The 23008-nt window shown below is 41.8% G+C and overlaps 1 protein-coding gene across 2 annotated transcripts in view; it reads right to left on the bottom strand.

Moving 5' to 3' along the window:
* Window positions 1–23008, bottom strand: part of GRID1 (glutamate ionotropic receptor delta type subunit 1) — an 842873-nt gene that overhangs the window by 42366 nt on the left and 777499 nt on the right. For both annotated transcript variants that reach the window (XM_029061433.1, XM_029061434.2), the window contains exon 13: window positions 10296–10491. In XM_029061433.1, the coding sequence (XP_028917266.1) occupies window positions 10296–10491 (196 nt within the window). The remainder of the gene's footprint in view (window positions 1–10295; window positions 10492–23008) is intronic.

Below are 23008 nucleotides of genomic sequence, written 5' to 3'. Positions count from 1 at the left end.
AGAGACTAAAGGGGATCTGTCCTCATTTCTCCCAGTGGAGCTGGCAACAGTGGAAGTGGAAGTGGCCTGGGAGTCAGAAGACCTGTGTTCTAATCTCAGCTCTTCCACTTGTCTGCTATGTGACCTTGGGTAAGTTACTTCACTTCTCTGTGCCTCAGTTACCTCACTTCTAAAAGGGGTATTAAATACTATTCCCTCCTACTTAGACTGTGAGCCACATGTGGTACAGGAACTGTGTTCAACGTGATTAACTCGTATCTACTCTAGTGCTTAGAATAGTGCTTGGTACATAGTGAACACTTAAAAAGTATCATTATTATTATTATTGTAATAACAGTGTTTCTAAAGAAACTGGGTGAGGAAGAAACCTATAGACTGTGAGCTTGTCATGGACAAGGAATGTCACTGTTTACTGTTGTATTGCACTTTCCCAAGCACTTAGCACAGTGCTCCGCACACAATAAGTGCTTAATAAATACAATTGAATGAATTAATGAATGAAGACCATATGAGAACTGGTCTGAGCTCCTGAGGCCAGTCCTGGCAGAATGTTCCCACTGAAAAGTATAAAACAAACCAGTTCAATTGCATAACACAGAGATTGATGTCGTAAAACTAGAAGCATTAATGTTGTTTAGAATAAATGTTTTAATTGGAAAGGAATCAGCATGTATTTATAGATAGCACTAGGGGAAAGAAAATCAGACCCATGCAGAAAGCAAAGTAGGAGGAAAACATTACTTTATGAAAATAAAATAAGATTTAAAGGGAATAAATGTCCTCCCACTCGATCTAATGGGAAACCTGAAAATAATCAAAATGAGCATAATGGCAGGAGTGCTGGCTGGATTCCAACATTCAGTCCTTTGAGACACAAACACGGTACATCATAATAATTGAGGAATTCACATTACAATTTCCTTGGTAAAGTTCAAAACCAAAAGTCTGGACATGAAAGATTCAAACATAAATGCGGGCCACTTTTCCCCTACTTTAGGGATGTCCCTGAAGATACAAACCATTATCAAACCAGCTTAAAGAAAAAATATAAACCAATCCCAAGTAAAAGTAGAATAAGATGGCTCTTTTCCATTAATTTGCTGGAAGAAAATTACTCTTCCAAGAATTCATGGATAAAGTGTCTCTGGAAGATTATCTATGACTGTACTTTCCTTTAGGTCCTACCTAAATTAACCTCCATTAACTATGGTATTTATTAAGCGTTTACTATATGCCAGGCACTGTACTAAACAATGGGGTGGATACAAGCAAATCGGGCTGGCCACAGTCCCTGTCCCACATGGGGGTCACAGTCTCATTCCCCAAATCTGGAGGGAAAGGAGTAAAAAATACATAGCATTAGCTGCTTTTCATCATTTATGTTCTTCTTTATTCTTCAAAAGGACAAAGGAAAATACTAAACATCTAAAATTGTCAGTTTGCCGTAGGAAAATAGATATTTGGAAGAAACATCTGTAGTCGTATCATGTCTGGTCATCAATTAGTGGTGGGATGGAAAACCCCATGTTTTACCTTGTCTTAATTCAGTTCTCTTCTGAAATCTAGTTAAAGCCTCAGGGGATATTTATGAACTGTTAATAGCCCTATCCCAATAATTTGTGCATTAGAAAAATAGGCCCCTTTAAAAATAAAAAATCCTCCCAATTCCCTCTTCCTTATAACTACTCTCTTCTCCCTCCCCACCTCAATTACAGCCTTCGGTGCTTTTAACAAAATTTTCCTTACTCTCAACTCCAATCCATCACTCATACCATTATGTTATCCCCTCTTGAGTCTATGCTTTCCCCACCAAAATGACGATGTGTTGTGTTTGTTTTTCGCCCTATCACCCTTAGGCTTTAATGGGCACCTCTTTTTATGGTACTTTTTAAGTGATTACTATGTGCCAGGTACTGTACTAAGCACTGGGGTAGATAAAGCTAATGAGGTTGGACATTATACCTGTACCTCATGGGGCTCATAGTCTTTGTCCCCATTTTACAGATGAGGTAACATTCATTCATTCAGTAGTATTTATTGAGCTCTTACTATGTGCAGGGCACTGTTGGAATGTACAATTTGGCAACAGACAGAGACAATCCCTGCCCAAAGACGGGCTCACAGTCTAACTGGGGGAGACAGATGGCAGAGCAAAACAGTATGAAACAAAAACAAGACATTCACGATAAATAGAATCAAGGGGATGTACACCTCATTAACAAAATAAATAGGGTAATAAATAATATATTCAAATGAGAACAGTGCTGAGGGGAGGGGAGGGGGAGCAGGGGGAAAGGGGGCTCATCTGAGGGGACGTGAAAGGGGAAGGGGAGACACAGAGAAGTGAAGAGACTTATCCAAGATCATTCAGCAGACAAGTGGTGAAGCCAAGATTAGAACCCAGGCTCTCCTGATTCCCAGGCCTATTATGCTCTATCCACTAGGCCATGCTGCCTAGTGGATAGGGCATAATATCCACTCTATATTGGATATTATGAACAAGTGGATGAACAAGAATTTTAGAGAAGAGCTGATAATCTCAGAAAAGCAAAGGCAACAGTCATGTCGAAAAACAAACCCCAGACACTCACACAGAACCAGGTGTCTTTGGGTCTATGGGCCAGAGATGTCCAGAAGTGAAATAATAGTTTCAAAGTCACTGAAGTCCAATTCCTTAAGTTCCCTTCTTGGGGGGCTGAGATGGAAGAAATAGACCATCACCTTTACAATGATACCCCAAAGTCCTTTTAAAAAAATAGCCTTCCCCTCAACTCTCAGTTTGGTGGTTGTGGTAAAAATGGTTGCTGATCTTTATATAACGACTGTGAGCCCCACAGTCAGGGACAACCTGATTAACTTGTGTCTACTCCAGCTCTCAGAACAGTGCTTGTCATGTAGTTAGCACTCAATAAATACCATCACTATTATTATTATAGATGAGGCTGCTGGCAGTGAAATGAAAAGACAAGTCCCAAATCGACTAGATCGTAAGCCTCTTAAGAGCAATAATCATGCCCAGATCTTAGAACAGTGACCAGCACTTAGAACAGTGCTGGGCACATAGTAAGTGCTTAACAAATATACCATAATTGTTATTATTATCATTATGCCTCTCAACTGTACTCTCCCAAGCACTTAGTACAATACTCTGCAGAGAGTAGTGCTCAAAAAATACCACTGACTGTTGGACATCATGGAAATAAAAAGTTTATCCTCTGTCATGCACACGCTTCCACTATGTGCTGGGCCTGATGCTGTTTTTGAATTTTCTTCACTAGTTCCATGATCCCCCTTGGATGTTCTGCTCCCAAACTAATGTTCTTTTCTTGATTTCGGCACACTCTAAAGGCCTATCTATTTCTGTTGAATCCTTACAACCAGCTGCATTTTACCTCATCCTTAAAAGTTTCCACTGCCCACTTTTCCCACTTTTCAGTTGTCCTATTTCAATTTACCATACGGCATTTCTTAAGGTATGAAAGTATCATCCAGTTTCTTCACATGTCTCATCCAGAGAAGAGATGTTAAGCAGACTTTCAATGCTGGTGACCTGACTCTGTTGCTAGACCTTTTTCAGTCAGTCAATCCATGGTATATGTTAAGCGCTTACTCTGTGCAGAGTGTTTGGGAGAGTACAATATAACAGAATTAGCAGATACATTCGCTGCTCATAACTAGTTTGCAATTTTGATTCTGTCTTGCCACTTGATGTTGAGTGTGACCTAAGGGGCCTGGTAATGGAATTGCTCTAAAAACTAGATGAGTTGCCTGGGTTGGATCCAGATCTTACTTTCAAATAGAAGGTTGGCAAGAATGCCCCTGTGCTGGGCAGCAGCTGCATGGGAGAGAGTCAAGGGTGGAGACTCAAATCGACTGCGCGGAAGGAGGCAATGGTAAATCACTTCCATATTTTGACCTATATGCTATATAGGTTTATGCTATACTATATGCTATATGCTATATATGCTATAGCTATATGCTATAGGCTATAGAGTTTTCTATGGATCCACTACCAGATCGATTGCAGATGGAGGCGGGGCATTCTGGGAGAGATGTGTCTATGACGTCGTTATGGCTCAGAGACAACTTGACAGCATAAGGCATGACAAGACTGCTGCACTGAAACCATGTAGATACTTCAGTGTGGAACATGATGCTACATTTTTGTCACCCTTTATCCGACAATCTCCCAAATGGCAAACCGACTTTCTCCCTCTTTATCTACCTTTTTTTTTTTGGCATTTTTTAAGGTATTTGTTAAGCACTCAGGCACTGTTCTAAGCACTGGGTAAATACATGCTAAACACGCTGGACACAGTCTATGCTTCAGAAGGGGCTCAAAGTCTTAATCCCCATTTTTACAGATGAGGTAACTGAGGCAAGAGAAGTGAAATGACTTACCCAAGGTCACATAGCTGACACATGGCGTAGCCAGGATTAGAACCCATGTCCTTCTGAGTCCCGGGCCCATGCTCTATCCACTAGGCCATGCTGTTTCTCCTCTTTGTCTAACAGCATGTTGATTATTTAGCAGAATTACGTGACAATACTAGATTCTGTGTTACTGATAGAAAAGTTGATTAAATCATTTTCTTCCTTGTTAAGCTAGCTAGAAGCATTAATAATCTTGGGGAGAAGATATTTTCAGGTATACGATTGTCCTCTAGATTGTAAGCTCATTGCATAATAGGGAGTATGTCTGTTATATTGATAGACTGTACTTGCCCAAGTTTCTTATTGCAGTTCTCCGCACACAGGAAGTGCTCAATAAATCCGATCGCCTTGACCGTCTCCTGGAGCCCAAAATGACTCATGAACCTCTAGCAATAGGAGACGCTTCCTGAGAAGATTTCTCCTCGGGTAAGATCTTGACCATTTGGTTTGAAGAGGAAAGTTCCCCAGTGAAAACTACAAGGGAGTAATGCAAATGTATACTTAAGGGTTGGGAAAGATGTTGGAAGGCAGCTCAGAGTGAATTTAGGTGGAAACATTGCCAACTCTGAAAGGCAACACTAGATTATATTCACGGGAGCTACACAAGAGCTAGATCAGTATCCAAAATAAGCAAGACACGTAGAGTCATTAGCAATTTGGAGTCTGTGTTCTCCCTTTACAATCCCAGTTATCCACTGAGTGGAAAAAAACTCAATCGTGATTGTATCCTCCAAGGTTCTTTCCTCCCAGAAAAATACGATCTCTGAAACAAGCAACTTGTCTATTTATTCAAAGGAGTCAATGAGCTGCGAAGATTGACATTTAAACCATTAAAGTCGCATTTTATTTGACAATGTTATTAAATATTAAGTCTGATTTATGTAAAAGTTTAATCAAATGGCAGCTCAGGTCAGCTGCAGCCCCGCACAGCAATTGGGTTATGTTGGCAATCATTTGATTGCGTTGATCAAGCTAAGAAAAGAAAAATCCCAACAGTCACATTAATATCTGACTTCACTTGACAAAGTTATTATCATATAAATTTGAACCACTTGCAAGCACAGCACCATATCCTAAAGTTTCTCTAATTGATTTTCTTAACAGTTTGAAAACGCAAAGAGAAAACACAGTCTTAAATAAAGCCGGCTTCAGAGGACAGAAGCTCTTAGTGGCCTTTTAAAATATCGGTGTTTGCATTCATCTTGATACTCTGAAGATTGAATGGGTAAGGGATTTAAAACAACAGAGGCAAAGACAATATACTTTCAGGTGGGGGAAAATAGGTTTTTCAATTAAGATGGGAAATTTGAAATGCAAAACAAACTGTGCAAGGCAACAAGGAGAGCTGAAACACAGAATCTTAGGATTGAAAAGAGCTTCCATGGGTCATCTCATCTAATCTCTCGTTGCAGATCACATTAAACTTATATGTCCCCAGACAGACAGTTGTTTCTCTCATTCTAAGAATGAGGAGAGATGGATTTGAAAGCCCTCTATTACTAATCCCTTTCTAGAGCCTAAGTTCCCTTACAATCATGAGATCTTCTACAATCATGAGTCTTCCAATCATCAAAGCTAACCCTGCTCTACCACATTTTGAATCTTATTTCCTCCTACTCTGATATCATAATCAACAGAACCCAGCCAGTCCCCCCTCTTCCTTTATATCAGAGTCAGAATGAGGTTCTGGTGGATCAAGATCCCTCATTCAGAATTCAACCCTTTATGGAGTATGTAGATGCTTCTAATTCCTTAAACATCTGCTGGCATTCTCCCCAGCTCAGTGAGGTTATTTTTAAGCTCAACAGCAAGTGTAATGCAGGAACAGCACAGGGGAAGGTTACCTATCCAAATGGCTGCATGGGGTGGAGGCAGAGGGTGGGGGGATGGGATGGGGGTCAGTTCCCCATTTTGGCCAAAGTTTCACACAGCTTTGCCCTTAGTTCTATTGCTTCAATCCTTTCCCCTGCCTTCACAGTCCCAGTTTTTTTCCCCAATTAGAAAAGGCCAATAATCTCCTCTGCTCCTGGGTCAAATGCTGTCCACCTTTCTTAAACTAAAAAGCTCAGCAGAAAAGAGGCTTAATAAAATGTAGGAAGTCACAATGAAGCAAAATAGAATGGGGAAAGTAGTGTTGGAAGAAGAAGACCATTTGACACTATCTAGAATATTTCAATAACCTCTCTCCAAACCAAAAAAATTAGAGTGATCTCTGTAGCATTCAAGTCATTTAGTTTTTAACAGTGAAATCCTACCTGAGGGTCAGGTCAAAGTCTGATTTTCAAGAGGGTTAATTTTCATAGTATTAATATTATTATATTTCAGTGCTTACTATGTCAAGTACTGTTCTAAGCACTTGGATAGATATAATAATAATAATGTTGGTATTTGTTAAGTGCTTACTATGTGCAGAGCACTGTACTAAGCGCTGGGGTAGATACAGGGTAATCAGGTTGTCCCACATGAGGTTCACAGTTAATCGCCATTTTACAGATGAGGTAACTAAGGCACAGAGAAGTTTAGTGACTTGCCCACAGTCACACAGCTGACAAGTGACAGAGCCAGGACACAGTCCCTGTCCCACATGGGGCTCACAATCTAAGTGACATACTTGGGGTATGTGTGTCTCTTGGAATGAAGGGTGCCCAGTTAAATATTGACCCATATCAAGGAAGAGTTTTTCAGTGAGGGCACTTTGTCTCCAGAGGTCTGAGCCCTTGGACAAAGTCGTACTAGGAAAAGATTACGAATAAAAGTTGACTTGTAGAACCAAGCTGAGTCAACTTTGCAGTTAAGACTATTCTTCCAAACAGATGACCTGACATACACACTTGTTCCTTTTTCCAAAGAAGAGTGGAGACGTTTCAGCTCTTCCAAAGACTGAGGGAGTCTGGATTTTCTTGTGTATCTTTGACTGTTGTCATTCTCTGAACACCCCTTTGGCTTTTTCAGTTTGCCCTGGTTCCAAGAGGATGAGGTAAAACTCATGGGGCCCAAAGAGAAGAAATCCATTCCCTCAGGTACCAGGTCACTGCTTTCCTATGTAGGAGGTCAGTATTATAGAAAGTTTTTGCTCTCAGTAAATCTTGCTTTTTTTCATTTATTATTTATTTTTATGGTATTTGTTAAGTGCTATGTTGCAAGTACTGTGCTAGTCACTGGGGTGGATACAAGCTAATAAGTTTGGACACTGTCCTTGTCCCCCATAGGGCTCACAAGTCCTAAATCCCCATTTCACAGATGAGGTAACTGAGGCAGAGAAAAGGGAAGTGACATGCCCCAGGTCACTCTCCGGACAAGCGGTGGAGATGGGATTAGAACCTAGGTCCTCTGACTCACAGGCCTGTCTTCTCTCCAGTAAGATGCAAAGCTTCCCCAAAGCATAAATCGTGGGATATAAGAACTTTCCAATAGTGGCCAGCATTTTCCCTGAAAGGGTGGCAAGAAAGCAAAGGCTATCAGATCCTCCCAGCAAAGGTTTTGAGGATTTTTTTCTTCCTGAAATTTTCTGAATTCAAGCAAATTCTAGATATTAAAACAATGAAAAGAGGAGACTCAGGATTATCCAACCCCAAGAGAATGATTAATCTTGACTAAGCTTGTTGTGGGCTAGGAACATGTCTATCAACTGTTATATTGTCCTCTCCCAAGCACTTAATAAAGATACACAGTAAGCACTCAATAAATACAACTAATTGATTGCATTCACTGATCATTCACTAAGCCTCCACTCCGCTTTGGGTAAAGGGAGTACGTTTTTTGCCCCCAACAGGGATCGACTCTTCCGCTAGCACTGGTTCCACATGAAACTGGTTCACTCACCATGGCCAGTGCTCCCATTCTCTGGGAGTTACTGGGTCACAGCACGTGGCCTCAGCCTGACTGAAGGTCTGTGTAAAGGAGCCGGGTAATCACTAAGGCTGAGCAAAGTGAGAGTACAGTCTCATAAGCAATTTCACTTCCCCACTTAAAGTGGTTTCAAGTCATTAAAATCCTGTAGCACTCCCAGGGAAAAAAAAATCAGCAGCTATTCAAGGTTATCCTGCATGCCAAGCCAGCACATTTGGTTTTAGTATCAATTAGATACAGCCCCACTAGCAAGCGTTAGCTGAAAATGAAACCAAGCCACCTCAGAGCAGCTGAAATATTGCAAGTTTGATTGTTCTTCTGTTTCAAGAAAAAAGCCTTTGTTGGATATCACCAAACAGATTGCATTCTTCTCAGGTTTTGGCATACCATAAAATACAAGCTCTTATACCCTTCAATGGTACTGTCAGTTTAGCAGCACCACCAGGCTCTCTCTCTTTGTTCATTCATTCAGTCATATTTATTGAGCACTTACTGTGTGCAGAGCACTGTACTAAGCGCTTGGAAAGTACAATTCAGCAACAACTAGAGAAAATCCCTACCCAACAACAGGATTTGTGAGTCCTGGGTTCATGGTTCAGCATTTTCCTTGGGGCAACAACTTCCCTTTCCTTGGCCAACTCAGAGAGAATTTGCATTATTAGTGGTATCTCAGTGTGGATACTTCTCTAAGGAAAGGATTGTCTGGGCTGTACATTCGCTGTGTGCAGGGGATGTGTCTGCTATATTGTTATATTGTACACTCCCAAGTGCTGAGTATAGTGCTCTGCACACTTTAAGCACTCAATAAATAAGACTGACTGGAGGTGAGGAATTTAACCCAGGTTATCCCTATTCATGTGGAAACATAATATAGGTCAACAAGAAAAGATCCAGACCAAATGGTAGATTTCAAGCATTTTGATTTCCTAATACCAACCCAAAGATCCTATTTACAAAATGTTAAAAAAAGTCTTTACTCCCCACAAAGCACAGAGGGAGGCCCTGCCTTCTTATTTTGGGGGATATTTTTCAGATGCTGAAAATGAGGTACAGGGAGGTAGACTAAGTGGACAAATATCACACAGGAAATCTGTGAAGTCTTGGAAAACTAAATTCACATCTCCTTAAACAACCGAGAATCCTTCTCCTCTCCTTTCCTCCAGTGACATAACTACTCTCCCTTCCACAAGAGTCAGCTCCTCTAGATTTGGGGCCCCTAGATGGTGATGCTGCTGCTTATGGAGTCTCCTGTCTCTGGGCTGAGAACTTGTGAGAAGATATGGGTTATAATGACAGTAGTTTGAGCAGCACCACTCACCCTGCCTTGACCCCTTTCAGTCATGTTCCTACTGGGGTTTGGTGTACAATGAGCAAGTGTGTAGGCAGAGGTACAGTGTACCATGATATATATTATATATAATATATATATTTTATTTATTTATTTTTATTTATTTTTGATACATGATAAAATGAATAAGTGGATAAGTATATAATAGTGTCATTGCCCCAAAGGCAATGGGGGTTTAATGAGAAAGTCCTCCTGAGGGAGGAGACATTTTACTAGGGCTTTGAAGGAAAGGATCTTCATGTTTTGGTGAAGCTAAGAAGGGAGGGCATTCCAGAAAAGAAGTCAAAGCACAAATTTAGGGTACCAAGCAGAACCAGACCAGAAGTTAATTAACACCTTGAAAGCTTTTGTCAGATATCAAAACCTACTGGTAATTTCATCATTCGATGAATCAATCAATGGTCCTTATTGAGTACTTACCGTGTGCAGAGCACCATACTAAGCATTTTGGAGAGTATGGTACAGCAGAATTGGAAGACACGATCTCTGACCTCAAGAAGCTGGTCTGGTTAGGTATGGAGGAGTGGGACAGAGAGGGACTCCATAAGGCCAGTCTAGAGGCGTCCATTCAGACCTCTCTAATTCTCCTTTCCACACAAGCTAAGATGAGGTCATGAAATATGCAGCAAACGCAACGTACAGCCTCCCTGCAACACCCCCTTACCTTCCTGATGCCTTCAGATGGATTGGAGACGCAATTGTCGGCCCCGTTGTTCTTACTAATGGTCCTCCAGAGCTCCGCAAATGTGTTATCCTGCTCCAGTGGATTGGTGCCTTTGGCTTTAAAGTATTCGTAGACTGCAGAATCCTTGACTGTGCCGTAAGACAGATCCATTTGTTTGGAGAGATCCTGAAATGTTCTGAAATCCAAAAAAGGGAGTTGAGATGTTAACATTGTGAGGCCTGTTGCAGAGATTTGGATTAGGTCTCCAAAGAGAAACAGAGCATGCTCCAATCAACCACACCACTGCAGGTCCTGCTGGCCCCTAAATAGCAGCATATCCAGAACAGAACTGAGTCTCAATAACTTCCCTTCCAAATTCACTCCTCTGCCTATTTTTTTGTTTTTCTTAATGGTATTTGTTAAACACTTACTATGTCAAGTACTGTTCTAAGCACTGAGAAGATACGAGTTTATTAGGTTGAACACAGTCCCTGTTCCATTATTATCATTATTATTATGGTACTTGGTGAGCGTTATATGCCAAGCACTGTTCTAAGCACTGGGGTGGAAACAAGCAGTGAGGTCTACTAGATAGAGCACAGGCCTGGGAGTCAGAAGGTCATGGGTTCTAATGCTGGCTCTGCCTCTTGTCTGCTGTGTGACCTAGGGCAAGTCACTCAACATCTCTGGGCCTCAGTTCCCTCATCTGTAAAATGGGGATTAAGACTGTAAGCCCTTTGTAGGACAGGGACTGTGTCCAACTCTAACATCTTATAACTACCCCAGTGCTTAGAACAGTGGCTGGCACATAGTAAGCACTTAACAAATACCATAATTATTATTATTATTACAAGTCAATCAGGTTGAACACAGTCGCTGTCCCACATGGGACTCAAAGTCTTAATCTCCACTTTACAGATGAGGTAACTGAGGCCCAGAGAAGTTAAGTGAGTTGCCCAAAGTCACACAGCAGACATGTGACAGGCTTAGAACCCAGGTTCTTCTGACTCCCAGACACATGCTCTATCTTCTAAGCCACTAAGCCATGTTGCTTCTCAACAAATAACTCTGTGCCATGTCCTTCACAAAGATGTTTCCCAAGAAAGCTTTCTAATGCCATTCAAATTCAATCAAGAAGACAACTTTTCCTGAACAAGGAGAGAGCTCAACTATCCATCTCTCAGACCACAGAAACTGTCTTCCTCAAGCCCAGTTTGTGAACTGAGCTCAGATATGGACAATTCACTTTGGAGAAGGGAGAAAAGTGTCTTCTAGTGATATCTAACTAAGCATGCATCCTGAAGAAGCAAAGGAAGCCACAATGCAAATGCTCCTGACAAACTGCAAAAGGCCAGAAGAGGGAAGATAAACCTAGGCAGGCAACTTTCAAATTTCAGAGGACTTCTCAGTCTCTTATGCAAGCTCATCCTCTACCTCCTAATGCCCTACCTGTGTCTCTCAAGGCTCTCTTCTGGTTCTCCTCTTCTCTGATCATTATATTCAATCCCTTGGGTAGCTCATCCAATCCCATGGGCTCAAATACCTTCTCTATGTGGATGATTTCCACATCTGCCCGACTTTCCATGACCTTTATCCTCCTCTGAAATCTTACGTTTCCTTCTGCCTTCAGCCCATCTCTATCTGGAGGTCCTGCTGGCCCATTAGTATGTCTAGAACAGAACTGAGTCCCAACATCGTCCCTTCCAAATCCACTCCACTGCCTATCTTTTTTTTTCTTAAAGGTATTTCATTCATTCATTCAATAGTATTTATTGAGCGCTTACTATGTGCAGAGCACTGTACTAAGCGCTTGGACTGTACCAATCGATATTTGTTAAATACTATGTGTCAAGCAGTTCTAAGCACTGAAAAGATACAAGTTTATTAGATTGAACACATTCCCTGTTCTATATGGGACTCACAGTCTAAGTTTGAGGGAGGAGGATTATAATCCCCATTTTACAAGTAACTAATGCACGGAGAAGTTAAGTGACTTGTCCAAGTTAACACATTAAGAACTTGGCAGAGCCAGGATTAGAACCCAGGTCACCTGACTCCCTGACTTGTGTTCTTTCCACTTGGCCATGCTGCTATCTTTCCCTTAACAGTTTGCAAGAATACCATTTTCCCATGCTCTGAAGCTTGCATCCTTGTTCCAGTCTGTGACTTCACCCTCTTTTTTGACCCCATATCAATCAACAATATCTTATTGTGTGCAGAGCACTGTACTAACTGCTTGGGAGAGTACAGTACAGAGTTGGTAGACACATTCCCTGCCCCGAACGAGCTTATTATGTAGAGGGAAATAGACATCTGTGTAAATAAATTATAGATATGCACAAAAGTGCTGTGGGGTGAATTAAGGGTGTAAATTCAAATGCAAGAGTGATGCAGAAAGGAATGGGAGAAGGGAAAATAAGAACTTAGTTGGGGCCAAGGCGCCTTGAAGGAGATGTATTTTTCAGTCTCCTGATAAATTCTGGTGGTTTTTTTCATCACAACATTTCCAGAATCTGTCTCTCCTAACAGCCATCATCCTGGTCCAGACACTTATCATGTCTAGGCTTGACAATTGATCGGCATCCTTGCTGATCTACCTGTCTCCAATCAATCCCCTTTCAAACCCATGTTTTATTCTGCTGCCTAGATCATCTTTCTAAAACATCAGCCTGCAAACATCTCCCCACTCCTCAAATATGTCCAGTGGTTGCCCATTTCTCTCCCGTATCAAGCAGATACTCCTGGACATTGGCTTGGCTTTAAGGCACTCAATCAACTCTCTACCCAGGATTTATCCACTCTCTCCTCCCACTACACCTATTTGGCCCTCTTCCATCCTCAATATAAACAACTCACTATGTTTGCTCTTATTTCCCCTGCTACTGACCTCTTGCTCACAATCCCCCAACTTTCTGGAACTCCCTCCAACAGACCATTGCTCTTGAAAACTTTAAAGACTTTCTGAAATCACATCTCCTCCTGGAGACTTGCCCTGATTAATTTTAAATTTTCCCATCTTATGTCCCCAATTCTATTTCCTTCCCAAAATGTCTGGTAAAATATTCTGCACTGTAAGCACTCAGTACCACTGATTAACTGATTCTCTCTTTGAGGGAATAGCGCAGTGAATCTGAGCAGGACATGAAGCTATTGCCAGACTTAATCTTTCCCTAAACAAAGTGCTATTGCTCATTCATTCATTCATATTTATTGAACATTTACTTGGGCAGGGCACTGTACTAAGAGCTTGGGAAGTACAATTCAGCAACAAATAGAAGTCCCTGCCCACAACAGGCTTACAGTCTAGAGGGAGGAGAAAGACATCAAAACAAGCAAAGAGGAATCAGTAGCATTATTATAAATAAAAAGAGCTATATACAAATCATTAATAAAAATTAACAGAATTATAATAATAAATATGTACATATATACACAAGTGCTGTGGGGCAGGAAAGGGGGTAGAGCAAAGGAAGCGAGTAGGGGTGCTGGGCATGTCACCTCCCTCCTCAAAAATCTCCACTGGTTGCCTATCAACCTCCATATCAAGCAAAAACTCCTCACTATTGGCTTTAAAGCTTTCCATCACCTTCCGCCTTCTTACCTCACTTCCCTTCTCTCTTTCTACATCCCAATCTACACATTCTCCTCCTTTGCCGCTAACCTTCTCACTGTGCCTTGTTCTCACCTGTCCCACTGTCAACCCCTGGCACAAGTTCTACCTCTGGCCTGGAATGCCCTCCCTTCTCAAATCCGCCAAGCTAGCACACTTCCCCTTTTCAAAGTCCTACTCAAAGCTCACCTTCTCCAGGAGACTTTCCCAGAATAAGCCCCCTTTTTCCTCTGCTCCCTCTCCCCTTCCTATTGCCCCAACTCTCTCCCTTTGCTCTACCCCCCTCAGTGACCCTGATGCTTATTGGAGCTATTCCATGTGCCTTTGCAGAAGAACAGTGGACACAGGAACACATCTCTGACCTTCTGAATATTGTTCCATGGCAGGAATGAAAATTTTATACCAGTCAATCAACGATTTGTATTTATTGAGTGCTTACTCTGTGCAGGGCACTTACTAAGCACTTGGGAGAATACAATACAAGAGAGTTGCCAGATGTGTTCCCTGCCCACAAGGAGCTTAAATGATATAAAGGAGAAAACATCTCATTGGTAACTACACAATGGAAAAAAAAATGATAGGGCATTATATTTATGGAATCCCAAAATGCTCAAAGGACTTACAGGAGCTCTAAATTAATGAATCATCAATTTTCTGTTTAAAATGGCTAGGGAACATATTTTATAGTTTTGAAATTTGGCCCACATTCACAGGACTGATATGATCTGGAATGGAATCCTGGGGAATATCCTTCCTCTTTCTACTGGGCTTCACACAATCACACATTTCACCTCCCAGATGTATATAAACATTAACACAAAGCACAGAAATGGATATATTTATGGGCAGAGACAAAACCCCTCATGATCATATGTTTCTGAGTATCCATTACTGTATGGATAAATCCATTCTCCTAGCTTTTATTGGGTCCAGTATTCAGACTTTGACAGACGACACAGGACATCTAAAGGAACCAAGTGTTGGTCTTTCTCCTAGTCATCCTAATAACTATTAGAGATGTACCTTCTAGCCCTTCTCCTTAGTAATCCGTTATGAACCTCTTGTTTTGACCTAAAGCACTTCCCATGGGGATGAATTCCATCTTCCAACCCCTTACCCCTTGTAGAATGGACACACGTTTTCTTTTGTTTGCTTTGAAACTATAATATTCAAGCTTCTTTGGGTGCCTCCTTGGGCTGTCAGATATTGTGACTAACTCAGTGTTTGCCCAATCTATCCACCTTATTTTTAGTCACTTTTAATCCTATCCCTTCTCAGCCTGCTTCTTTCTAGACTGAAGCATCATTAATCTATTCAGCCTCCTCTAACACTGGAAGCAGTTCCATCCCTCTGATCATCCTGGTTAGCCTTCGCAGTTCCTTTTCTACCTTTGTGATGTCCATCAATTGCCCATACAAGATGGGGTACCAGCCAAATTCACACACATCAACAGTGAACAGCAGTGTTCACTTTGCACAAAAGATGAAGGAAAACATGATATAACAAATCCAGTGAAGAAATCTTTCTAATTATTGTTCATCATTTATATTTAATTGAAGCAAGATGTTCCATTGCTTGGAGGGCCCCAAGGGTTGTTACTCTGTTGTAATTTTCTTCTAATGAAAGAAAAAAGAATTCACACTTTTTATTTTCCTCATGGTAATGAAAACAAACACAAAGCTTTGATGAATGGGAAACATCAGGATGAATTACACAGTGATTCTAAATAGTGCATGGCTCTAAATGACTGTAGTTCCCACCAATGTAAAACAGATATACAACTGTCAGAATGACCCAATCTTAGGCTTACAGCCAACATCAGATATGGTAATTTCCTCTTTCCTATTAGCACTTGTTCTCTGGGTTTCCAGGATCCAGGAAAGACAGATAAGATTCCCTGGGAGAAGCTAATAATAATAATATTGATGATGATGATTTTTGTTAAGTGCTTACTATGTGCTAAGCACAATACAAATTGCAGAGTTAATAAGATAATCAGGTCAGACAGTCCCTGATCCCTCATGGGGCTCACAGTCAAAGTGGGAGAGAGAACAATCCAAATGACTGTGGTTTTCCTTCCTTGAGCCTCATCATTTCCTTCGTTATATATTCAAACCATAGTCAATCCTCCAGGAAAATCCAAATCTCCCTGATTCCTGATTCCATCTACTGATTTCAGCGGTGAACCCAGGTTTAACTGTGTGGAGGAACTGTGTGGAGGAACTGTGTGTTCCTTCCTGTCTCCCATCATATCTCCCACTTCCTTCATCATCCTCCCCACTCCCTTCAGTTCAGGAGACTCCAGTAAGCAAGGTTTTGGATCCTGGGCCTCTGGTCCATGTCAACAGGGATGAGGAAATGAGCCTGCCTGCTCAAATCCCAACTACCTTACAAAACTTTCACTATACCTTCTTTCTAACCAGTGTGAGCAGGTCCTACAGACATCATTGCTGAAACTGGGGATGGGGGGAAATGTCGCTTTAAAGAGTTAGATTCTGCTTACTATTTCTGGCTGCAGGAGGCCTTCCTGTTGTCATCAGTGATGAGGGTATTAGTAGGTATATGTCACCTATCCCTGCCTATTATCTGACACACTATAGATCACTCTACTATAATATATGCAATTATAAATGAAATTGAATAAATCCTATACCTTTTCATTCTATTTAGTTGCCATTCTATTCTATTTAGTTGCCATTGTTTTTATGAGATGTTCTTCCCCTTGACTCTATTTATTGCCATTGTTCTTGTCTGTCTCCCCCGATTAGACTGTAAGCCTGTCAAACGGCAGGGACTGTCTCTATCTGTTGCCGACTTGTTCATTCCAAGCGCTTAGTACAGTGATCTGCACATAGTAAGCGCTCAATAAATACTATTGAATGAATGAATGAATGAATGAATGAATTTTCATCCCTGACCATTTGACTCAAAAATCTCTTGTTTTTCCATTCAACATTGCAAAAACATTGCAAAAACAGTTCTTTGGAAGGAATCACCTTTACCCTGAGCCAGACACCTGAAAATGAAAATGCATTTCCTCAAAAGTTCTGACTTTGCTTTCTGACAATCATCTTAAATTGCCTGACAAATGTCTTTCTGGCCATTAGCTCATCTAGGCTGGTCAAAGGTTGAATTGTGATTTCATTTCTGTCTTCCATATATTGAACTGCCTGGCAAACATGGCAAACTTCCCATTTTTATGAAAGCTAGCAAATCAAAGCACATGTCCCCATCACATGCCTCTGTCTTTAGATACACACAAAGCATGGACATAAGAAATTATTTCACTTGTCAAACTGATTTGTCTTCCTGTCCTATATTTTACTGTCACTAGTGACAAGATGCTTGGAGATGCTGTGTGATGGCTGTCCCCCTTGGCAGCTACTTACAGGTTCTTTGAACATCCCTGAAATCCATGTTGTTCCTCTCATCCATGGATTTATCCCAAACTCTCTTGGACCTGCTAATATTTTTGCCTGCACGATTTCCTATGGTAACAGAACCCATCTACTTCTCACTCACCAGATAAAAGGTCAGCTTTCATTTCTTTGAAACTGTTCCCTTCAAGCTTCGATGGATGCCCTTCATCAGGGGCCTTGGAGTTTGGTGTACGATGATTTTGAGTTCACCCTGTTTACTCCCTTTATGATTTATATGGACTTCAATCTTGTTCTGTCTCAGCCTTTGTTTTGACAGACAGAAAAACTGTGAGTCCATCTATCTTCATATGGAAATGGCTCAATGAGAAGCAACAAGGCCTAGTGGAAGGAGCACAGGCCTGGGAATCAGAGGACCTACGTTCTAATCCTGACTTTGACAATTGCTTGCTGTGTGACCTTGGGAGAGTCACTTAACTTCTCTGTGTCACAGTTCCCTCAACTGTAAAACAGAGATTTAATACCTGTACTCCCTCCCGCTTAGACTGTAAGCCCCAAATGGGACAGGAGCTGTGCCTGACCTAATTAACTTGTAACTACCCCAGAACTTAGAACCATGTTTGACACAAAAAGTGCTTAACAAATACCATAAAAAAATCCCCTGATTATCTTGTTGTACTTTCTCTGTACTGTCTCATAATAATAATAATGATGATAATAACAAGTTTTGTTAAGTGCTTCCTGGGAGCCAAGCACTGTACTAATTGTTGGGGTAGACACAAGAAAATGAGGTCCCATTTGGGGGTCACAGTCTAAGTAGGAGGGAGAACACATTTTGAGCCCCCATTTTGCAAATGAGGAAACTGAGGCACAGAGTAGTAAGTGACTTGCTCAAGGTGTCACAGCAGGCAAGTGGCAGAGCCGGGATTAGAAGACAGGTCAGGTCCTCTGATTCCCAAGCCCGTGGGTCATCCTAATGTTCTCCATTTACACTCACTTCCTTGGAGAATGCATTCACTTCCATAGCTTCATATAATATCTCTATGCAGACAATTCCCAAATCTCCATCTCTACCCCTGATCTTTCTCCTTCTCTTCAGTTTCATATTTCCTCTTTCCTTCAGGACATCTCTACTTGGCTATCCCTCCAACACCTCAAACTTAACATGTCAAAAACACAATTCCTCATCTTCCTACCCAAGCCCTGCCCTTTCTCGGGCTTTACCATCACTGTAGACAGCACTGCCATCCTCCATCTCATAGATCTGTAACTTTGGCATTATCCTTTCATTCAACCCACAGCCTGTCACCAAATCTTGTTCGTTCTATGTTCACAACACAGCTAAATCTGCACTTCCCTCTACACTTACTGTATGCAGAGCACTGTACAAAGAACTTGGGTAACAATATTACAGAGTTGGTAGAAACATTCCCTGCCCACAACAAATTTACATACTTCACTCTGCTGCCCAACTCATTTTTCAACAAACAGTTCAGTCCATGTTTCCTCACTCCTCAAGAACTATCACTGGTTGTCCATCCACCTCCACATCAAACAGAAACTCCTCATCATTGGCTTTAAAGCACTCAATCACCTTGCCTCCCTACTCTCCCACTACAATCTTGTCCACACACTTTACGCCTCTAATGCCACCCTAGTCAGTGTACTTCAATCTCATCCTCCTCTCTGATGACCCCTTGCCCACATCCTACCTCTGGGCTGGAACTCCCTCCCCTTTCAAATCCAAGAGACAAACACCCTATCTTCAAAGCCATGTTTAAAGGACATCAACTCTATGAGATCTTCCCTGACTAAGCCCTCATTTCTTCATCTCTCACTCTCTTTTGCATTAACCTTGCACTTAGATTTGCATCCTTTATTTATCCCTCTCTCACCCTCACAGTTCTTATTTTCAGATCTGTAATTTATTTATTTATATTAAAGTCTGCTTCCCCTTCTAGACTGTAAGCTCCTTGTGGTCAGGGAATATGCCTATCAACTCTGTTATAATGTACTCTTCCCAAGAACTTAGTACAGTGCTCTGCACACAGTAAGTGCTCAATAAATACAATTGCTGGGTAGATTGATTGATTTCCTCTAGGTCATCGCTGCTTCATGCAGTCTCTTGCCTATCACAACTTTCCTCAGGTTCACCAAGGAGTGCACACAGTATTCCAGGAGCTGGTGAATCACGGTTTTATAGGGAGGCAAAACTGGACCTTCTGCTTTCTATTCTTAACATTCCAGCACGTCATTGACCTTTTTGGCTGTTGCCACCTATTGGATTAATATTTTGAAGAAAAAACTTTTCTGTTTGCCTTTCAGATTCAAACTTACCTTATTCTAAATGCATCAGTCCCTTCCCCTTCTGGTCTCAATAAATCAATCTTAGTATTTTCTAGATGGATTTGATTTAAAATGGAGACAAATGGGTCTGCGACAGGATAGAAATCAATATACCGTTTTTGAAATTGCACCTTTGCATGTTACCGAAATATTTACATTAGCAATGGAGATAAATACTCTTTCAGTCAGAAAAGAATCAATATTCAGTAGGTGTAAAATGGATCTCAACAACTGGGAAGATGCAGCAATCATAGTTCCTATCAATCTGAGCTATAAAGCCATATTATTCTTCCTTAAAGAGCACAGAATAGACAGGGAGGCCAGAAAAGCATGCAGGAGCAGGAAACAATTGTGCTTCCTTGTGTCTAGATAGAGGGAATAAAGCCTATAAATGCTTTTACAGTTAGTCAAACATCCTCATTTCTCACTTTGGGATTGGGGGCTACTTGGGAGATTGACTGTGCCAAAGATGATGCAAACAAATCATTCTCAGTTCCTTTGTACATTTCCTGCTCAAATACCAAATTTCTTTCTGTCCTTCTCCCCATCTCCCTCCAGGGTCCGGAAGATTGCATGCACTATCTGGGGAACTCTCTCCCCATTACTTCTCCCTGCACAGACTCTTCTTTAACCCTTGCTCGGCTTCCAGCGCCAGTTAGTTTCCTTTCTAGTACTGAGAGGGTTGCCCAAATTCTATGACCTCTCCCTGCATTCTGCTGAACATTTATCCTTTTCCCCTGGGATACCGTCCTCAGGAGAGTGTATTGAGACCATATCATTTTCAGGTCCCAATAAAATCATGGCATAACTCAGAATATGAGGAAAAAAAACATGAAGGATTTCTTGCTGATGCCCCAAACTAATATAGAGAATCAAAGTCTTCTCTTCCTGACACCAAGTCTCTCTTTCTGCCTTTTTGGATAGGAAAAAACAGACCAGTAATCTCATTTTTGAATTTAAAGGGCAGCAATGAATGTGTCCATGTGTGTGTGTATGTGTGCCTGTGTGAGTCTATTTCCCAAGCAGACCAGGAAACATTTTGGCCCCTTAGTACTCCTGGTTGTAAAGTAGAGAGTCACTACAGTTAGCTGATGAGAAAAAGAATCACACAAAGAAATTCACCGATGAAACCATACATACAATCAGGGGCTGAGGTAGAGACAGAAACCTAACTCACAGAATCCAGCACTTGATGACGCTGCTAGGCCTCTCTGCTTCCAGTGTCTCTCCATCAGTCGTTACCTCAAATAGGGTGAGCAGCGGGATTTCCCTCTGTCTCTTCTCCCTCTCCCCTTCTCCTATTCTTTGTTCATCTTCTTTTTCATTTCTCCCTTCTCACTCTCTCATATCATAGCAATAATTGTAATATTTGTTAAGCCCTGCTTATGTGCCAAGGCCTGTACTAAACATTGTGGTAGAAACAGTATATGCAAATCAGAGTCCCTGTATCACATAGAGTGCACAGATGTAAAAGTTAAGTGACTTGCTAAAGGTCACAGAGTAGGCAAGTGGCAGAGCCAGGATTAGAACTCAGGTTCTCTGAATCCCAGGCTCATGCTCATTCCACTAAATTTGCTACCCACTCATCCAAAGGGCCGTAATTCAGTCTTTTGGTCTCGGAGATGATGTTGACTAAGTAGCTGTTTGAGAGGACAGAACTGAGGTTGTCTTTGCCAGAAATTACTATTGTTTAGAAAAACCTGGGAAAATTGAGGTCTCTCACTCCATCAATCAGTCAAGAACTATTTATCTTCAGCCAACCTTTGCTCCTCCTCTTTTCAGAAGGTCCCTGCCACCTTGCAGGGGGGAGGGGGAGAGATGGGGAAAGGAGGAGGAGAAGGAGGAAAAGGACAAGGAGGAAGAGGATGATGAGGAGGGGAAAGAGGAGAAGGAAGGGGGGGGGGGGGGAAGGAGGAGGAGTAGAAGGAGTCCGAACTTCTCTGCCTGTTTTCCCAATCAGGTGCTGTGCGTAGCTTGTCTCTCTGTGGCCAACAATAAACCTGCTTTTCTCTTTAGGACCAGGGAACCTGGCTGCATTTTAGGGGCTAGAAGCTAACTGTGACTGATAATACCCATATTCAAGGTGATCATTTCTTCTCAAAGGAAAGACAAGGCTAGAAAATTGTCTCTCAGTGATTGAAATGAACAGTCCTAGTTAATGTTAAGCCAGTGTAAAATACAGCTGCCTGGACCAAATCCGGCCTGGAAGCAAGGTACACATCAGGTCACCTACAGCGTGTACATCCACCACTTCCTTAAGTGAGGAGGCCTGCAACAGGGTCCAGACATTCTATACATCACCTGTATACCTATTAGCAAGTATGCAGTGGGGCGTACTCAGTACGTACATCATCTCTACAATAAATGTGCAGGCCTGCACCAGGGCACATAAAGCATGTCCATCGCCTGTATGCTAAATTAGCAAGAATGATAGCAGTCTGGTATTCTGCCTTCTCCTGCTGAAAATTCTGTAGTGTTGTAAAATGCTATCCCCTTGACAAATGACTACTCCATGTTTGTCCTCTTGTTTGTCCTTTGAATTTTTTTTATCTTTCCTTATATGTCTGTTGCCAAACCCCACTCCTAATCCTTAGATTATGAACCCCGTGGGGCCCTGGGGCTGAGTCTACACTTCACCCAAATATTTCTTTCCCAGTGCTTAGTACAGTACTTTGCATATTGCAAATGCTTCATGAATTCTATGACTTCTATCATTATCACTAACACATGTTCCATGGAGAATCCTCATTTGGGGTGGATTATGCATTAGCCAGATTATGATATGGGCCAAGTATTTTGGAATTGAAGACCCTGGGCCAACCTTCAAACCAATCCTGAGAATCCTGACATCAGAATTTCAGGATTTCTACTCTTGAGACCCAGCCCTTGATTACCCTATTAGCCTGGGGACTTTCCGATCCATCCTCAGAGTCCAGGCAGGCTATCGGTGGGGGAGAGGAGTGGATAGGAAAGATGGAAAATGGAGCAGACCTGCCAGCATTCCCAGGCAGTAGCTGTCAATCAGGTGACCTCTGGCCAATTAAGAAACTTGGACAAAGGGCCAACGCAGGACGAAAGTACACCAGTAACAGGAGCACAAACTAGCACTTTTAAGCCCAGTGGTGTTAATGACTGCAGAAAGTGCAATGAGGAAATCCTTCCCTGACTCCCCGATAGTAAGCACCTAATGTGTCAGCGGTATTGCCGGGAAGATACCGGTGAAATCCGTGAAATGCTTTTAATCTGCCATTATGTTTCCAGTGGTAGAGCTGGCCCATAAGTCGCTCGCTCCCAGTCGAGGCTGCTCTAATTGCAGCACAGAAGCTGATTGGAACTCAGGCTGTTTGTCTCCTAGGAAGCAGGCCACCTCCACGCTCTGT

Source organism: Ornithorhynchus anatinus, chromosome 3 (genome assembly GCF_004115215.2).
Source record: "Ornithorhynchus anatinus isolate Pmale09 chromosome 3, mOrnAna1.pri.v4, whole genome shotgun sequence".
NCBI lineage: Eukaryota > Metazoa > Chordata > Mammalia > Monotremata > Ornithorhynchidae > Ornithorhynchus > Ornithorhynchus anatinus.
Note: the sequence above shows the minus strand (reverse complement) of the source record. Positions and strands in the feature narration are given on the sequence as shown.